At 35.9% G+C, this 21,108-nt stretch overlaps 1 protein-coding gene across 2 annotated transcripts in view; it reads left to right on the top strand.

Moving 5' to 3' along the window:
- The window catches only part of CRIM1 (cysteine rich transmembrane BMP regulator 1), a 176,742-nt gene that overhangs the window by 131,263 nt on the left and 24,371 nt on the right, over positions 1 to 21,108 (top strand). For both annotated transcript variants that reach the window (XM_066315930.1, XM_066315931.1), the window contains one exon: positions 9,497 to 9,625. In XM_066315930.1, the coding sequence (XP_066172027.1) occupies positions 9,497 to 9,625 (129 nt within the window). The remainder of the gene's footprint in view (positions 1 to 9,496; positions 9,626 to 21,108) is intronic.

Genomic DNA, 21,108 nt, shown 5'->3' with positions numbered 1-21,108 from the left:
CTCTGTGGCATGTTGTGACTAAGATTGTCTTTTTGATGTGTTCAGGGCATGGCAGTTGTATTTTCAGCCTCACTGAAAAGAGATTTGCTCAGGAAATTGCTTGCATAACTGAAAGCAGTAATGGTAATTCACATGTAGCTTTCAGTGTTCATGCAAGTGATGGCTGTAGCTTACCAATATAGAGCCCAAAATATAGCTGGGGGCTTGGAGGGGGAGGGTGTTTGGGGGTCTTTTTTACCAAACATCAAAGTGATCACAGCTCTTCTAGCAAGACACCTTGATACAATATGTCCACTGAAATCGCTTCTTTCCAGTTACCTGACACACCAAAGTCCATGGGCTGTGCATGGGGTGTATTAATAAAGACCCGATGTATGAGGCAGAGAACTGCATACTTCGAGGTGGCTGTTTCCATAGGGAGAGAGGCAGAAAGCCTTTCCACAGAGAAGGCATGAAATTTGGGACAGAGGCATATTGAGACATGACAGTGTGAAGGGGATGACCTTCCTTTATCCTTCTCCTGTCCCCACACTAAAGCATTTCAGTTCATACAGCTTTTCAAGGCATGCACCTCCTTTCTCTGGTGAGAGCTGGGAAAAGTACGCCCATTCCCTTCTGTGGATCCAGCACAAAGAATTAAGCTGTTTTAAGCTCTGATGGATGCTTCTATATAGCTTCTATAGCTCCTGTAGTGATATTGGCCCTTTGAGATTTGACTTTGTTTATTTAATCTATTATCTATTTATATGTTTCATTTTTTTCCTCTTTGTTTTCTTGACTTCTCTTCATTAAGCACCAAGGCTTAGGCAATCATACTGGCCTTCTCTACTTTCCCCATGGTTTTAGAGCCAGTGGTTTATTTTTACAGCACAAGGAAGGGATCACATCTCTTCAGATTAAAAAAGGCAGCTAGGAAGAAAGGGGTTTTTCAAGTGCCATAAGAGACTGCAAAATTTTGATATGTGCTCACACTTCTTTAGGCTTAGACCACCTCTTCATGGGGACTGGTCTGGGTTCTTGTTCCATTGCAGCTAACCAGATCCATTGGCAATCAGCTGCAGTTAGTACTGCTGCTTACAGACCTACTTGCTTCTTGCTGGGCTAACAACTTTGCTTCCTAAGTAACATTTCTGTGGTTTAAATAGCAATTCCATTTTAAATGAATTTTACAAAAACAGGGGGAATATACCATATGAAATATATAATAGCATTTGAATAATACTAAAGAAGATACAGTGATAGAAATATAACTGTTTCCCTTAGGCCATCTGCATCTGTGGGCAGCCATCTGCAAATTGGAATAATAGCTGTCTTCACAGGAAATAAATATTGGTTAGGAGAGCATGATTTTTTTTTTTTTAACAAGAGAATAAATACAAGTGTTCAGCACTGGCATTGATGCCAAAAATGTCCCTTAGGAAAGTCTGTGGTTGCGTCTATTCCCTTGCATCTCTCAGAGGCTCAGGCTATTCATAGAGAAAGCTGATACACAGTAATGGGTTATCTCACAGCGCGTCCTTCTGCAAGAGAGCCCTCAGGTACAAATGGCAGGGTGCCAGCATAAACTGTGAATGAGAAATTAAGTGTTAAACAAAATCCCCTCAGAGGATTTTCATGAATAAGACCCACGGTACTTCGCTGTCATTATGGCTGACACTTTATCTTCACAAAAAGAAATTAACATTTTCATCAATAAAGGCATCCAAACTCTAGCTGAGATGTAATTCAGTTCAGTTCCTTTAGCGTGTCTAGCACTTCATTAAGTGAAAACAGGCAGCAGAGTCCAGTGAAAAGAAATTTGATTCATTCAGGATGAAGTCAGCGGTAGTGAGCAGTGTTCACTGACACACGGGGTGTGGGCCCAGAGTCCTCCTTAGAGCATGAAATGTAAGTTATTGTTCGGCAGCAGTGCTGGAGCTCCCAACCAGCCTTTTCAGCAGAGTCAATTAAGGCATGCAAACACCACGCTGCAGAGAACTGGGCTTCTGTTTGCCAGATCATGATTTAGGATAGTGGTTCTAGAGGAGGCAGTTGAGCCTGTTGAACCACTGTATGATGAAACCAAACTGGCCAGTGCAAGCCAGTGAAATTCAGTTAGACTATACGAGTATGGAGTAACGTTTTCATGGGTTTTGGTGATTTGTCATTGAATTCAGTGGAAGGCTGCTGAAAGGATAAATAACCAGTGAATCCTAATGAATATGTATCAGAGGATATCTCACTTATAAGGAACCTCATGGATTCTCTTAATTTTTTTCAGCACAAATGGTTTTCATAGATTTGCCCCAGATGTATGCTAATTTAGTGTTTATCTTCACCTAGTAAAAGAAGTGAATGGCCTTCTTAATGTATCTGGACATTTTTTGATAGACTTAATTGATTCTGCTTAAACACGGTTGTGGTTTCTTAGTGTCATTCCACCTAAAGTTGTCCAAAAAAGTTCTTATCAGCATTAAAATTGATTTGAAGAGTATACACGCCTCTTAAAGCAAAACCTGCCAGAACTGATTACAATAGACAAAAGGTTTTAACTTCACATTTGGGGAGTAGAAATTATGTATTTTGATTGCATCACTACAAAAAAGACATACATATACCCCTGGCTTCTTCATTCTGCAGCAATAAGGTCTTTGATTATAATAGTTACTTTCAAAGAAAAAATACATACTTTAGCAGTTTCAGTTTGGCAGCATGAATAAATTCGAGACAAAAGGCTGCCAAACTGAACTATGTGTTTCAAGATATTACTGAATGTATTTTCAGAGGTACTTGGGTCATGAGAAAATTATATCACCTAAGTCCTTGTCTACATTTATAAATTGTTATGTGATGCTGAGTAGTTGAACCCTGATAGCCAACACAGAGAGCTACATTCTGGGAAAAAATTTCCTGTGAGGCATTAGGTATTTCAAACCCAGGAAGGAAATTCTTTAGCCTAGTACTCAGGACTGATATTTTTCATGTAATGAATTGGAGGGGCGGGGAAGCCTGGAATGCGAACTATGAGGATGGAAAACATTTAGCCGCTCTTGGAATGATATGAATGTTTTTACAGGAAGCTTAAGTAAACACACATGCTGCTGCTTAGTAGGCTGCAGTTAACTTTTTTGGACAGTAGACAAAATTTAAACAAGTATGCAGACTCGAGTGAAAGGCTGTTGAGCAGCACACCCTTCAGGCCCAATTTTGAGCCAGTTATCACTGAAAACACTAGGTAAAAAGTTAGACTACTGTTTGGTTGGGGGTTTTTTCCTTATCTTTTTTTCGTGGTAAATGTTTGAATGCTCTGATTTTGAATTTGTTTAAGTCACTTGATACTGTTTTCATAGGATCAAAACATCTTACTTCTTTTAAAGGTGTAGTCTGTTATGAATTACTACAGAAGAGGGAGCTATTTCACTTTCTCCAAACATGGACATGTTCTTTATTATTCATGCTGGAGATCTTTCTCCTTATTTAGTATATGATTTTTATTAATTTTTTTATTTTTCCCCTCAGAAAAGGTTTTCATTTTATGTAAACAAAAGAGATATTGAACATTGTAGAATCCTGTTCTGTTGAGCTTATTCGGAAGAAATGTTGTGCAGAGGAAAGAGCTTAGAATACAATAGTTACTTCCCTACTTAAAACCAATTTTGTAAAACCATGGACTAACTATTTCCCTCGCGTGATATTACTGAAAGTATGAAACAAAACCTTTCTGGAGTTAAAATATTGCATTCCAAATGAAACAAAGCAAAGAGATTGTTTTTCATGTAATAGTGATAATAAAAATACCTTGCCAAGAGCTGAAGCCTGCATAATGGATTAACTTAAAGGAGAGCAAAAAAATGAGACTGATTAAAGCTGGTTGTGGATGTTACTAAATAACTTTTAACAGAGAATTGCTCTTACAAACACCTGGAAGAAATTTTGCTTCCTGAATAAAAAAGCTAGTTTTTAAGTCATGAAGTAGATTCAGAGAGATAGTGTTAGGCAAACATACTTATTTTTGCTAAAGGAAGGTAATCAGTACTTGGCAAAAGCATACAGAAATCATCTGAAATTGAAATGCTTGTCTTTTGATTTCGGTTCCTTGATTAGGATTCATCAAGAATATTCTGCTTTCACTGGAAATGTCTTGAGTTTATATGAAAGTGAAATTCACGGAGTCATGTGAGTTGGAAAGGACCACCAGCGATCTTTCTAGTCCTATCTCCTGCTCAAAGCAGTTTCAGTGACAGGAGGATGTCAGGGCCTTGTCCCAGTTAAATTAGAAGTATTTTGAAAGATGGAGATTGCTCAAGTCTCCGTGACCATGTTATAGTTTGATGACCCATGTGGTTTAAAAAGAAGATCAAAACAGTTTTTATTTCATGTTGTGTTTGTTGCCTCTCATCCTAGCCTGAAGCCACCTCCAAGATTAGCCAGGCCTTGTCATCTTTGTACCCTCGGGTTGTCTCAGCCTGTCCTTGTGTGCCACCTCTCCAGCCCCTGGCCAGCTCAGTGGCCTTGTGACCTACTTGCTCAAGCGGGTCCATGTTTTTCTTCTACTGTGGAGCCCAAAGCAGGACACTACTCCAGCTGTAGGCTTCCACGTGCTAAATGGAGGGAAACCATCACGTCCTGGTACCTGCAGGCTGTGCTGCTGCTGGTGCAGATCCCTCTTGTCCTTCACACAAACCAAAACTGAGCTCTTGGTTCTCTCATAATAATCTGGCTTTGTAGTAGAGGAGTTAAGTGCAATCCCTCTTTGTTTTCTGATACAAACTCTATGGCCAGAGTTTAGATTTTGAACATCTCAGTTCATGTTTTGAATATGATAGGAAGGTGGGTATAATTTTTCTTTCTGGTTCCACGCTAAAGAAGGATTCTAGTTAGTTAGTTAGCTGTCTTTTATATAATTGATATAATTATGATTAAATCTTCAGTAAATGGTTTGGTTTTGACATGCAGATAAACACTAGAAGTTAACAAGATTGCAATAAATTGTAAATTCTCCCTGGGCTTTTTTCTACATTTGTTTTCCAAGGCTTCAGCAGTCAATGGTATATTTCAGTTTTCATTCTCTTCCTTTTTTTTTTTTTTATTTTAATAATTGATCAAATTGTGTATATAATAAAACTGTAATCCTGAGTCACAAATTTTCCTTGGTCTTACTGAAACATGGGTGCACCAATTTTTCTCCATATCTGAACACTTGAGCAGTATCTTCCTACCTTAGTACTCATCAAAGTATAACAATTTATAAGGTACAGTACTAGACCAGATTGACCATCCTGTGTTGTTGTGCATGTATTTATAGTAGTTCACATTGTTAACAGAGGAAAATATCTGCTCTTTTTACTACAAGCTGTGTCACATCACTCAGGAGAAGTGGGAGGTCTCAGAAATCAGAAAAAGAGGGGTATAGGGATTGGTTTTGTTCATATTATGGAAGTATTCTAGATTAAAAAAATCAGTGAAAATACTATTCTGCTTTGATATCTTCTTCCTTTTTCTTTTTTCTTTTTTTTTTTTTTTTTTTTTATTTGGGGAGGGGTGGGGAGGGCATCCAGTTTTTGTGTTGGTATTGTTGAAATAGGTCCTTAAGGACAAAGCTAGCTCTAGGCATTACATGAATGTCACTCTTCTTTCACCATAAATGTAGTTTGATTTCAAACTGGAATAGTAAGATTCAGGGTTTCATCACACATTGTAGTATTTTTCAGTGGACTAGTCAGACTGAAGGTCCACCAGTAGCTGAAATATCTGCTATAGATTGTAGATTTTAAAATTGTTGAAGTTATTTTTAAGTAAATGGCAATGTAAAAAATTAATTCAAATATTTTTATCCACTTCACAGCAAGCAAATTAATAATCTTCACCGAAATTCAGCAGAGAAAGTATCAGAGATGATATATGGAAGCATGGTGTTCTAATAGGAATCTGCATTTCACTTATATATAAGCACTTGGCATCAGCAAAATCTGTGCTCCATTAAATAATCCATTGTTTTCATCCAGACTCTCTTCAATCCCCTTCTCTTTATTTTCTTCTCTCTTTCTTTCTATGGTATAGTTGTATTGTTGGTAAAGCACACAGGCAGAAACAGCACCCATTTTTCCCACCCATTGTCTGTGCATTTGTGCACTGGATCTTTCTTCTGCCGTTTCTACCAAGAGCAGCAGTGAAAGCCCAGTTCAGATCGTGTGGTGGTACATGCTTTTTCAGGCTTAGCTACTGCTTGCCTATTCAAATAGCCAGAAGTCTGGCAGAGCAGATCTGGCTTTATTTGTTGAGTCTTGTCTAGTGAAGTGAAAAGGCCTGAATTTTTTTTTTTTTCTGGCTGCATTTTTGCACATGTGGGGGTAGGGAATGAAATTATTTCTTTTGTCCTCTGCTTGCAGTTCATTGAGAAGCAGGCATGCATATAAAATTACTGTATCTCGGGGCTTACCTTTAGGGAGAGAAGGGAGAAAGAAACAGATTTGTAAGCTTGACTGGAAACACTGAGGATGCTGAAAGCAGGCCCAAAAGTAGAGGGAAACAGAATAATGAAACACAATGACTAGAGGACAAGCAAAAACTTTTCAAATTAATATAACAGTTTAATTTCATCCTTTATAAGAAATACCACATTACTAAATGTATCAAAGGCACAAAAATTGTGTCCGTGTGTCCAAGGCAAGGGAGAATCAAAATACAGATGTTTAGTTTGGAAAGTCATCAAAAATTATTCAACTAATATATATAGATATATAGATAGATATATAAAATTAGGAATGGTTTTTATAAATGTTAAGTTAAAACTGTTATCTTGAGGGAAATTATCTTGAGGGGTAGACTTTAATGATGGAGAGTAAAACACAATCCTCTTTCTCTCTACCTTTAGTTTACACCCAAATGGATGAAAGAATACTGACTAACCTGTATCTCAACTTTCAGTATGGTTTTGTAGGCTTTATTTTATCGACATGTTTTACCTCACATCTGCAGTCAGGTAGTAAAGCTGCAGTCTCCTTCAGTTCTCCGGGTTTTGTTACTGAGCTTGGCTCTGGGCAGCAGTAATGATTCATGTGATTTGTACTGATTTTAGCTACCTGTGAGTACAAGCATTGCTGTGGCCTTTCTGTCATCTGAAGAGTAAGGCTTGTGGTGGCTGACCTGAATGTAGCTTCAGGGTAGCTCTTGCATTCTGGCCTTTTGCATGTTTAGGATATTTTGCTTAGAGAACAGAGCGATGCTAAAAATCAGTTTGGCTGCAGAACTAGTTCATATACTCAGAGGCCTAAACAGCCAGGATTAATTAATGGAATTTATCATGTTATTGGTATATTGTTATGGTATATATTAGTATTGGTATATATTGGTATATATTAGTATATAGCAATATGTTCATGATTGTTATTGGTATATATTAGTTATTGGTATATATTAGTATATAGCAATATGTTCATGATTCCTAAACTAATGGTTTGGTGAAGTTGCAAATGTTAAGTATTAGACATGAATGTGATTTACTCACATACTTTACTAAATGAATTTGAAAACAACTGCAAAGAGTTCATTTAGACTAAAAGAAGTCTAGTTTGGAAGTCTATGGATTTTGAAATACTTTACTCATTATGACTGTTCTTCTATACTACATGTGCAAACTCAGAGCTGTGAAATGAAGAATTGATGGAAACCAATCCTTTGACCTCCAAACTCATTATTTATAATAAATCTCCATAAAAAAATTAATTTCAATAAAAACATATTTGAGGGATCTGGAGAGACATCACACAGTTATGCAGACTTCCAGTTTGTGCATGAACAAAGCTGTTCTATATATTTTTAAAATGCATTGCTACTTTTCTACTGGAAATTATACAAGCAACAGAATTTGAGTGTTACTCAGCAAGTGCATAATCTGAACCATGATCTCTGACATAAATTTCAAGTTATCTAACTTAATTCTAGTGTCTTTAATGCTGTTTTTTCACTCCAAACTCCAGTTAGCTGATCTAATTTTAAAAGGATTAAAAACGTTCATTGGCTATGTAAACTGTTGTGCTGGGAAGAGCAAGGCTGGAGAGAAGCTATGAAAGCTGAAAATTGTGAAAGACAATGAAAGCAGAAAAGTTCATTCTTGTAATAGAGTAATTTTCAGTTGACTGAAGTCATTGGTGAAAAAGCTGCCTGCTTGAATGTAGCCAGTAGGCACAGAAATCAGTATTTTGTTTAACGATGTATACTTCTAACAACTTAATCTACATTGAGTAATATTTTACCCTAACCCTGAAAGTAAAGACTAGCTGCTCATAGGTATAAATGCGTGGGTCTGAGAATGAAAGATGGCAACATGTGGCCACCTCCACTCCATAAAATTTCTCCATATTTTCACAATTTATCACTTTAAGTATGGAAGGCTTTTTAAATTTAATTTTATATAAATCTTCATTTTTTGAGATAGAGAAACAGAGTACACTTACACAGTTGAAGCACTGGCATGAAAGATCACAGTTCTTTAAATCATGCAATTTTTGCTTCTTGAATGTTTAGTATAATGTTACTAATGCTCATAACTATGAATTCATTGGTTCTTCAGTGCCTAAGTTCTATGAAGAAAACAAGATAGACAAAACTAGTCTCAGAGAGCAAAAAGTTGTTCAAGAAAAGATAGGTATTGCTTTCCTTCTGTATCCTGTTTTCTGATGGTCATTTTGAGGTTTCTTGTTATTTCCATAAGTCTCTAGATGTTGTTCTATTTTAACAACTTTCTATACTAAAGCGCCTTAATATTTCTGTTTACCCTATGTATCAAAACAAATTTCATACTCCAGTATTTAAATGGTGTCAAAAAGTAAGTATTATATTGTTGATAAATAACTTATAAACAGCATTAATCTCCTTAACTTCAGAAAGCGTAATATGGGACTGCAAAGTGTACTGTAAAAAGTGATGTTTTTGTCAAATAACCATGTAAAATGCTGTCCAGAGACTTTCACGTGTAGTGCATCCTACATTCCCATTTGGTATTCAGAGTCTCTTCTGCGATAAATTTCAGTAGAGGTGATGTTATTCACACAGAGAAGGATTTGACTTCAGAGTTCCATGTTTGACATGCAGCTTGGTAGTACCAATAAATTCAGCTTTAGAGAAACTGTTCAGTTTCTAAAGCAAAACAATCTGCATGACGTTTTGGTTAAACACTTCTGGAGAAAAGCAGGCAAAAGAAATATTTTGCATTTAGTTTGAAATTGCATGTGCAGGAAAGCTGATTTTGTAGTGAACAAAAAAAGAAGTGGGGTTTTTTTTTTCTTTTTTAGTACTTCAGAAATTTTCTTCAGCTTCATGCTGTTTTTATTGAGTGTACATGACTCTGAAACAAAGTCTGTTTATCAAATTGTTTCTAAAGTACTAGGAATATTCATCAGAAACAAAAGTAATTAAAGTCACTCTCTTTACTGTTACATTAAGTTTGGATTTTTGTGAACTTAATTAAAATATTCAAGAATCTCAAATTTGTTTGTTTTTCTTTTCTTACCCCCAGAACCAACGTATATCACAATAGGTCCACCCACCTGTGAGGTTTTGGTGAACTGCACTTTGACTGAAAAAGACTGTATCTATAGCTTCAAGCTGGATCAAAATGGTTGTCGCATTTGTCAGTGCAAAACTAGTGAGTATGCAGAAATACGGTGGCTTCTACCTTTTATATCAAGCTATATGTGAAAATGGTAGTATGCTGGTTTTTTCCATTCATGGTGTTGATTATATGTTCTGTTAGTATGTGTGCACTTTATAGTTGTTCATCTTTAAAGAATTGGTTCCTGATTTCTAACATTGCTTGCTTACCTAAAATGTGTTTGGAGGAAAATGTACAGTTTGATGAAAAGGTAATAATTTGGGACCTAATATTCATATAGACTTTGAGAAGTCTTATGAGAATTTCACATTTGATTTTCCTCTATTTAAAGAATTTTAAGAGCATCTAGGTTTTTGCTCTTCAAAAACTCCTATTGCTAAACAGCCTATTTTGAACCTAGCTTTTTTTGTTAAAATTTAGATTTTGAGGATAAATGTTTGAAAATTATATGCTTGAGAGTGCGTATTTGTATATATGCAAGTATATCCATATTTTTATTTATTTCTATACATATTCTTATATCTATTCTATATACATATGCATTTTAGCTAGCATTTTTCCCGGCTTTAACATCTATTTCTTCCCAAAGGAAAAACACTGCCTTATGAGAACTTTGTGTGTATCATGAAAAACATATATTCTATATGTTTCCTTAAGACTTCAGTGTTTACAGGTGAAATATAAAGCAGTATCAGGTTGTTTTTTGGAGTTTGCTAACAAAGAGCACCTGTGGAGCACTAGTCTCAGCTGCAGGATTGCAACTCTGTGGCTGCTGACCCAACCTCGGTTTAAACTCTCTTTGTAATGTTTTTTTGAGTTTTTCAGCTTTCTTGCAGCCTCTAAGGCTTCCACAACTGAAGTATTACTCCATTCCTCTTCTTTTGGTTTCAGTCCACTCATTCTCAGCCACTTTCTAAACCAATGTGACTGTTGTAGAGGTCCCAAGTCAAAATGCTCAAAATAAAATTCTTAAGTAGTACAAACTAAAGAGCTTTAGAAATGGATTGATGTTGGAGAGGACATCCTAACTAAAGTAAATAGATGGCAAGCCATGGCAATACGGAAATATAAGTTGATTACAAGTTGTATTCGTGGAAGGATGATTTTCCTTAGATTACATCCAAGCTACTGCATACTTGCCTTACTTAGTTCTTCCTAAGGAAAACAGTAGAAACGTTAAGGTCTGCTTTTAACATTGTAATTGGATTCTCCTTCTGTTATTATTAAATTGACTGGGGAGTTTGACACAAAGAAGAAGATGGACATACTTGGCAAATTTCATCATCTATGCCTCTGCAAGCAGTCCTTCCCTCCAGTTTGGTGCACTGGAGACACACCACTCCAAAGGACAATTTCTTTTGTCCTAGGTTACCAGATTGCACATGGACACAAACCACATCTCAGGATGTTCTTGCTTCAAGTATTTCTCATTAAATAGTGCATAAGAACCTATTCAGGGGAATTTTTCGCTTGCCAGATTTGCTTGGAATTTTCTTCATTTTACAGTAGCAAACTGTCTGGAGCAAAGTTAATAGTATCATTTATCATCTCTTTTTCACAGTTAAATAATGTGACTAGTAGATTGCTTAAAAATCTCAGTCATTTAGAAAGAGGAGACCTTTATTTTCTAAGGAAGTGAAGAAAAATAACAGCTTGGAAATCTTCATCATTTGGTGGTTATCAATCAAAATGACAGAAATTGAATTTTCTGTCAAGTAATGTCTGTTGCTTGCAGTGCTCTCCTCTGGACAAAAGAGTGTGTGAGAAATGAGAAGAGAGGAGTCTTAGGTCAAATATGCTAAAAATGTACTGTGCTAGCTCTCTGTGTTTTGAGATCCTGTGTACTTTAATGTCCAAACCCGTTCAGTTGCATCTTGGTTCTCTTAAGGACGTCAGAACATGTATTATCTTTAACTCATGTAGGCTCCTGTGGACTTTTGGGAACATCATTATCTTTACACTGCATCCACTTGCTTTTTGCTGGTCTAAGCTGCTCAACAGAGTCAAATTAACTGCCTCAGTAAGGAAGCCCCTGTGCCCACACTAGCATTTGAAGTCATCATATCCTAATTCTGCTAATCTATTTCCAATAACGTTTCATTTTTTGTTAATTTATCTTTATGTACCTCTGCTGAAGTTTTGTCATACTTCAGTCATTTCAGCAAAAATAAAAGCAAAATAATAAAGTTGAAGAATATTGAGTGAAGGTGTAACTTGTTCTTTATTACCTTCATTTGCATTCATGTTGTCAGAAATAAGTACAACAGGTTTATTTGGAATGGTTATGTAAGCACAGTATAATGAAACTTGTTTGGTTCTTCAATGTAATTTAGTTTTAAGTCTATCCCACCTGGTTCAAGCCAACAACTACAGAGTGAGAAGGAAGAAAGAAGCAAATCAAAGCATTTCTAGAATATTATTTTAATAGAAGTAGTTTACTTGGTCATTTATCGTTCTTTCTGTTTCTGCAGTGAATGCAAAAACATTCTGCAGCAACATGCAGTGAAAACATACATGCTGTAAAGTAAAATAAAATACTTTTTAAAAGCAGCAGAACTAGACCATAGTTGTAAGAGAAGAAGAAAAAAACCAAAAACCACTGAGCAAAGAGTGAGCATAGACTGGTATGGGAAGTTCAGTAAGTACACATGGAACCACAAATGATGAGGGAGAAAGAATGATCGTGCTGACCAGAAGCATCTAGAAGCCAAAGCAGCACTATGTGACAATAAGAGATAAAAAATAGAATCCAGAATCTAGGAAGAACCACTGCAGAACACCAAGAATAAAACTAAAACAAGTAATAAAAATATGAAAGGCATTACCCAAAAGAAGAAAAAAAAAAAAAAAAAAAAAAGAGAGAGAGAGAAAAAAATGGTATAAGATGATACAAGAGCAAAATACAAACAGAAAAATGTAAATAAGAAAAATATTGTGGTGTGCAACAATTGCTCTTGTGTTTGGACTATTCAGGCCTTTACTTTCATAGGGAGAACTGGAGTGAGATGAAGTCTCTAGGGAGACAAATCAATTCAGAGGAGTCCTTGTGGAAGACCAGTGGTCCGCTGTTTGTGAGGCAGGACTCTTTTTGCCCCAAGGAAGGCTAATGGCATATTAAATAATGCCTGCTGGTTGAAGCAACATAGGATTTAAAATCTGATTGGTAGTCGCTGCTGCACACAAAGTCATTCTTCAGTAAGTGTCTGCAGTGCAGGCCTTGTCTGTTCCCTGGATTAGTTTCATGGAAAAAAAATGTTTAAAATCTCTCCTGTGACTGAGACTAGTGTTTTACCCCAAATGAACTGAACATGCAGTACTCTTCAGGACATAACTGTGAGCGTGTATGACTTTAATAATTAACATTTCAAATCTTACTAAAATGGAATTAAATTGGAGTATTGCTGTCAATTTTAAAAATTGTTTGCGTCATTTAGAAGGCTTACCTTTGCTCTTTCAAGATGCAACTGTCATCCAGTTTTATTAATTTCAGACTCCTTATGGAGAGATGCAACTGGAGAAGGCTTAGATGAGTTGTTTTCCCTGCACACTGTAATGCATCACCTTCCACTTCATGTTGTGGTCTCTTTTGTCTGTCAGAGCAAGTCATGCAATCACTATTCAAAAATAAGAGATCTTGGTATAGTATGTGTTTGCACAGTCTTCTCAAAGTGAAACCACCTTCTTCCCAAAATACATCCTATGGATACACACAGAAATAACTTTGGAAGTGTTGGTACCTTTTCCTTTAATGAGAAGAACATGTTTTCTGCCATGGAGTTAAAAGGAGGCATTAACATTCAGTCTATACTAGCACACACTGGAAGCATGGTCCTCAATATTCTGGCAAGTCACACCATCTCCCTTTACAGTTGATGAAGCAGAGTGAAATTCAAGCATGGAGTTTGGGCTTGACAATGTGGGTCTTTATTTAGTTGTGTAGGCATTCAAAGGCAGGATTGGTGGGTTTGAGAAAAGGCAGGTTCAGCTGCAGGCTGTCTATAAAGAGCAACAGTCAAGGCTCTGAAAAAGCCTAGAGACTGATGATGGGAAAAAGCTTAAGAAAACTTTGCAAGAACTGCAGTGAGAGAACACATCTCAATTCCTCATTTTGGTGTTAGTTCTTCAATAGTTAGAGTCCTAACCTTTCAATCCTGTAGCCAAAATCTGAATATTTCATTCCTGCATTTCTGTAAGTAATCCTTACTCAGGGATGTGTGTTCTGAACACTTAAACTCTTTCAGCATTAATTTTTCCCATTTAAATAAATTAATTTTGTGTTTATTTCTGTGTCAAACTGAGGTCAGACAGTAATTGCGTACTAATCGCACAAAATGTACTTCAGGCAATGCAAAATTCCTGGAAATAGTAAAGTAAAATACAAATTAGGTAACACTTTTCTGTTTTAATAGCAATTGTCTTCCACTGTTACTTTGATTTCACAACAAACTTCCATGGAAAATAAAAGTCAGAAAATAAAAATTCAGGTAATCTTTCTTAGTGCAAAGGAGAGCACATAATAGATTTTTGAGTAATTCTGTAAGACAGAAAAAGGATGTCTCATTATCCTTCTGCAGTGATGTAAAATGGAATAGCTATTACATGCAAAACTTCAGTTAATGAAATACAGCTATAGAAAATTTAGGATGAAGCACATTTCCTAAAAATTTAAGACTCAGATCAGAAAAAAAAAGTACATATTCTCAGTAGAACAAAAGTACTAACTCTAACCCCACGTGCAAGATAGTGTAAGTGTTCCCTGAAGAGGATGGAATTATAATGAACAACTCATGCCAAATAAATATTATCTGTATTTTCCCTAGAGTGAGTTTTTGGCAGGATCACTGAAGATTACAATATATTGGAGTTAGTGCTTACAATATATCTAGTGCAACAGAAGCGGATAAGAATTTCGCTTGGCTTGACTTGTGAAAAAAAAAACCCAAAAACAGTGTGCTTAAATCTTGATCTTCCTACGGTAATTCCACCTTTGAGATATCACTGCTACAATTTCATTTTCATGAATTCATGTGTTGTATGTGAATCCTAGATTTGTTTAGAGCACATACCCAAGTGGTTAATTTGCCTCAATGGACTCACAAGATGATTTCTTTAAACAGGGTTTTCTAGCATCACAGCACCCAGTCCCTTCATTTTTATCCAGCTTTTGTGAATCATGATTTGAGTCTAACAAAAGGAGGGAGGGTTAGTGTGGATCTGTGGAGGCAATATATTCAGAGAATTCCAGTTACTGTTAAGTAACCTAGTTTTCTCCTTCATAAATTTGCCTCCCCAGATCCCCACCCCCGAAGATTAAGCAGCAGTAGCAATCCACACCGAGAGGACGGCTGAGGAGTGCTTAATTATAAAGGTACTGTGAAACAGTTCTCCTGATATGATCTGTCCTCAGCATCAAGAAAATAATACTGGTAAAGGTATGTAGCTAGCTTTGTGTAGCCATGCTACCTACAAATTCGTAAAAATGGACACCAGCCTAAGCCAAGTTGAAATACTGACATAATTCTTGTCATGTATCTATTAATATTCTCTGGCGGTTGTTGGTTTTTTTTTCCATCTGTGAACTACAGGACTGAAAACTAAAAGTACTTCAACATAGAAGGCATTTTCAAAACTTTTCAGAGTAAGATGATTTTCAGTTGTAACAGTGCAAATATCAGTGTGTCCATATCTAAAATAATATATTCAAAATCATAAATATCCCAGTTTAAGAGCCTAGAGGTTGTTAAATACCATATATATGCTAGAAAAAGGAAAGTGGTGGTTTTGGTGTTGGTTTTTTTTTAAGAGCTGGAATTACAATCAAGCTATTAAAAATTCAAGCAGAAAACCCTTTTTAGAGCTAACATGCAATTCATGGAATTGAATTTTGTTTACTTTTTAAGGGTTTTTTTGGGCAATATTTTATAACATTCCAAATATTCATAGGTTCATGTGAGGTAGGGATATGAGCACTCTGAAATCGGGAATAAATCATGCACACAATGGTTTGAATTTGGGATGAAGACCTGTGATTCCTTTTGAGATGCATTGCCCCTGAGATGCCATACCTGAGGAGGAGAGGTTGCGTTGTATCCAAAATATTCCACTGCTGAGTTAGTTCTGCCAAATGCAGACATTACCAACACACCATGGGACAGCGTGGTTCTGTTGTCTTGTTTGCAAGGGGGGACCTCGACTGTAGTAGGTCACATCAGTATGTCAGCTGCTCTTACATGCTGATTTGTGAACATGCTTTTCTTTCCTTCAGCAGCTGGTGTCTCAGTTTTACAGACACTGGACAACCTTTGAGACTAAGACACTTACTGGAAAAGAGTTTTAAAACACCAGATAGTTTGTGTGTAGCATGCTCACCAGTATCTTGGTGATCATCACTTCTCAAGACTTTCTTCTACATTGTTGTCCCATCCTCCATATCCCAAAGAGATTCCTCTTAAACAGTGTAATGCTCTTCTGAAACACTCAGTATTTGTTTTATTATAGTCTGCATGTATAAAAGGGATTGTAAGTGTGTGGAGGAAGTGGGGAAGGAAATTGTTATTTTTAAAAGCAGTTTATGAACAGTGGTGACCAGGCTTAAATACCTCACCAATATCTGTTTGTTTGTTAATAATTCACAAATTGGGTTTTTTTGGAAGAATAATTCATCTTCGGCTGTTCTTCCTGCTTGTATTTTTTCCAACAGCATCACGTTAAATTGATCCAAATTAATCCAATTATTTGAAATTCCCATATTCAACTCAGAAAATAGTGTGTTTAATTGCATCAAAGTACAGAACAAAGTATTTGCTAGTAGTGTAGTCTTTAGAGAACTCAAAGTGTGTAAGCAATAGCTTTTGCCAGTGTGGTGAGGACTAGTAAAGACTGTGACTGGGCTGTGAACCAACGGGACCTGTTGGTAACTGACTTTGCTGCTGCTTTTGCAGTTGTGGTTGCATGGGAAAGAAAACTGCATGGTCTTGTTCTGTGGGAGGGATTCACTGCTAAAAGTACTCAGTGCTTGTTAGTCCTTAAGTGAGTATGAGTTCTGAGCAGGAGACTGTTTAATAACGTCATTGGTTCAGGACAAACAACCTTTTCATGTTTAGTGTCCTAGCCTTCTACTGTACTTGATTCTTTCAGCATTTTATGTGGTATTTCAGCTAATGTCATCACAATAAAAAGCTACGTATTTGTAGTAAAAATACAGTTCTATGAGCCTGAGACATTGAGGAACACATTCATCTTTTCTTAAAGTCATACTTCATCAGTATCATTCTGGAATCATCCAATATCCCACATCTGAACTCTGAGCTTGTCATGTAAATTGTTTTGTGTATTGGCATGACCTTATTGACAATTCATATTTTATAAGAAAAGCTAATAAAAATGTTTTACCAACCATGTAGAGCTCTGCTCTTCATCCAGTTATTTCCCTAAGCAGCACAATGATAGATGTTTTCCCTTTGATTTCCTGTTCATTATTTTGTTTCTGTTTTAGTCATCTACTTTCTCTCTCACCATCAGTTCAGTTCCCTATGTGATGTTACTATTACTAATCTGTCACAAAACCAAAAACAAATAGCTTATACTGTGTGTTCAGAAGCTTAATCCCATTCTGTTAGAGTTGCAGCGATGTTCAAGTGCGCAATGCAGTTCTGTCAAATGGTAGTTTTCTTCTGCATTAGCTTTTAAAATGTTTGCTATACCCTCATTTCAGCCTGTCTGGTTGTCCTGATACACTTTTGAAGCAGTTATTAGACCAGGTAGGGCTGGATCTCTTCTCTGCAAAGACAATCATGATTTGGGATTCAGTTTCCTCATGAAATTTATCTAAGCAGAGATGGAAAACACCCTCAAACAAATACCCTCCTAATGTTTTGTCATAATAGATTTCCTCAGTTCATTGCAGTTGACTTTCATGAACTTCCCTTGTTCCTTTGTACGTCACTTGAAATGCAAGACCTTAGCAAAAAATCTAGTTTTACTTATCCTTTCATAATGAATTAGTCGTAATTTTAGTAGTGATTAATTTAAAGCAATAGCTAAGGCTATAGGAAAATTGTCAGGATGACAATCGTATATGCTGAATTTCATTCACATTTGAATATTTAGGTTTGCAATCTTTTTCAATCTTTTTCTTTCTTTTTCTTTCTTTCTTTCACTTTGCTTTGTGACATTGGTGATTCACCTAATTTTCTGAAATAAAACCCTGGCTTTAAATACTGGACTATACTTTTAATCAGGCCTGTCCAGCAGATATAAACTCTGTGTACCAGATGGTGCTTCATTTAGAGAATGCCTGCTGTTGTCATGTTTTTAATAATGTTTTAATAGGAGACATTTTAATGATTAGATGTAAATTCAGAAAGCAGACCAGTATTCACATTCTTAGTTTCATGACACTACATTTCTTCATAGAGAATTTTTTTCAAAAACTATTTAAAATCTATTTCCACAGTTTGTGCTGTCATACTTTCAGGAATTTAAGTGCAATAATTTAATTTCAGTAAAAGCATCTTATCAGAATTTAATTTTCAGCATCTTATTAGAAAGACTGTGAGCAGAGGTCTGTGGAGACTATTCTGATCACCTCATACATAACATTGACATAACACTAGAAAGTCCATACATTAACATCTCCACTGACTTCAGCAAACTTTCCCTTCATGTTTGCCATAGCCAGACTTTTAATGATTTCTCCTATGCTCTTTACTCTCTGTTTCTGAAAAGTAATGGTGATTATTAGTCACCCACCTCAAGGCACTGAAGAGATTTTCTTTCTTAGCCACTTACAAAGTGAAAATTCTTTTGAGGATAACTCACTATATAAAGGATTAAGCAAGGAGGATATTGCTTTGAGATTGGGTCTCCTGACTATTTGAGTTTTCAGTATATTTAACATCATAAGCTACTTGGGATGAGACACTTGGGATGTCTTCCTGGTTGTGTAGCACTGCCCTTAGACACCCTGGACCTTTTAATAAAGTATGGTAACTTTACATGTAACAAACTTGTTTTGTATCTCTGAAAAGCAGTTTCACTAGCCAAGTTAGAGCAGAATAGAAGAATGAAAACTAAGTATTCGGCTGTGGGATTCTGAGGCATCATTTTTTTGCCATCTTCTAAAACTTTGTAGTCAAATTTGGATGTTGTATTTTGATAGCTCTCCTTAACAGATAATCTGGAGACAAAAAAAGATAAAGAAATATGCCAACTAAAAAAAAGATAAGTTCTTCTTTTTTCTGTTTTGTTTTTGTTTTTATTTTATTTTTTAAAAATTGTTCATTCCAGCTCTTAATTTTACTTTTTAAAAATACCTATTTATTTCTCCCACGCCTTTGCATATATACCTTCTTTTCTCTTTACCTGTCTTCATGATCCTAGTATTTATAGACAGCCACATAAACATTTCATTTCCCTGACAAAGTATGCTTCAAAAAAGTAATGGCTCAGCTCAGTTCAACCTGTGCAATTCCGGGTTTATTCACTGATCATTTCTGAGATCTGCAGGAGATACCATAACTTACATTATATCAAAGATCATAATTGGACTGAATTCTTTTTGGAGATATCCTAGGAGATATCCTAATGTACTTCTCCATACATTCTTTATAAAGTTCAAGCCTAGCTTTAAAAATTATGGCTATCTTATAAAGTCTTGCATAATGGAAGTTTAGTTAATTTTATTATCACTGTGTGTTGCTAGGGAATAATTCTGTACAAACATCCTAGTATAAAAGCTCATAATTGAAAGACAAATTCTCATTATTTTAACTTGCTTAAAGAAAAGTCTTTGTATTATACATAGCTCACTCTTTACCAGAGAAAAATATCAGTTTCCTCTGCATTATAGCGTTTTAAAATCAGCATTAGTGGCTACATATTAAAAAATATTACTATTCTTTGTAGGTCGGCCTGACTTAATCTTCCAAAAATGTGTAAAACTTCATGAAGATCTTTTTAACATGTGTTTCTCTCTAAAACAAGAACCTAAAACAAGGGTTACCATTGCTGTGCAAAGGTTAAATCTGACTGAGAGTAAATGCTTAAATCTTGTGGTATTGATTCTCTGCTTCCAGACACAATCACTAGAGGTTATGAAAGGATCTGGCATTTCTTTTTCTTTATTCCAAATGGCAAAAACAACCCAAGACGTGCACCCTTTTTGCTTCAGACACCAAATTTGCATGAAAGGGGAGAGCCATGACCCTGATTATATTCATCCTATTCAAATCAAGCAGTTGTTTGGGATAAGGAGACTCTTATGTTGTATGGCACTTGCATGCCCAAATTCCACCTCAGAAGCAGGCAATGAATTTGCTGGTTTTTTTCTGACACAGTAAGGAACATGCCTTCTTTACCAAATGAGCATTAACTTGGTGCAATAGATCAGGAAACACTTGGCTTAGCCACTTCTTTTTAAGCCTATACTTTGGAGGCTTAAATGCAACATTACAAAAACAGAAGAGGAAGCATTTAAGTAAAGCAAGATTCCTTCTGTAGTTTTCCTTCAGTAAATTACCCTTTTAGACAGTAAGTCAATGTTAATAACTGATCTCCTCTTTGGAAAAACTGTGTGCCTAAATATTCATCCCCCTAAAGGAAAGTGGTCTTCAGGTCTCAAATGAAGAGCACATCTAGAAGAATAATCTTCAGCTGACCTCTGTTCAACCAATACTTTGTAGTGGTGTGGATGTTTCAGCCAAGAAATCAGCCATCCTTTAAATATCACTCCCAAAGTCAGGCCTTTGGATGTCACCCATCATATTTTTCTATTGAAGAATCTTAATTTTATTTTCCTTTTTTCCTATTTTGATCTAACTTTGGCTATTGTAATAATGGTCATTTCTTTCCCTTGTGTTTTGAATCCTAAATGTTAAAAAAACCATAATTTTCTGTTTCCTCTCACCTCTGCAAACAGTAAAAAAACATTGTATCCCACAATATGTTAAGAGTGGTCTTTCTGGCATTTCTTTTTTCAAGAAAAGCAAAAAGAAATTGATCAGTCTCAGAATAGTAAATTGCAATGAGGGGATATAATGATCATTATTTATCTCTGTACTAAAAAAATCGAGATGCCAACAGTTCTACATCTTCCTTATGCCACAAGAGGCAGATGAAACTTGGTACTGGACTTCAAGAGACGGATATTTTAGCCTAGCACCTCTAAGCTTCTGTCACATCTTTGAGTATTTCGGTTATAGTTTTAAAAAGCAGATCTTAATCAAGCAAACAGCATAAAGAATAAAAGCTTTTAATATATTTCACCTTTTTAGTACTTATTTAAAATAAGTAGAAGAGAAATAAAGATGATTATAGAGAAATAAAGCCTACTAAACCCATATACTGTGTGGCAATTGTGTGTTATTTTAGATGTATTATTAAGAGCTAGTGGAGTGATGGATGTTGGACTCCATTGGCTGTGCATCTGTTTATAAAATCACTTTAGTTTGTGGCGCCAAGTGGTACTCCCCAAATTGCTGACAGGAACTGAAGAATCCTGTGGTATCTGCTCATAC

The sequence above is a fragment of the Sylvia atricapilla genome, chromosome 3 (assembly GCF_009819655.1).
Source record: "Sylvia atricapilla isolate bSylAtr1 chromosome 3, bSylAtr1.pri, whole genome shotgun sequence".
NCBI lineage: Eukaryota > Metazoa > Chordata > Aves > Passeriformes > Sylviidae > Sylvia > Sylvia atricapilla.
This window is presented reverse-complemented; position numbering and strand designations above follow the sequence as displayed.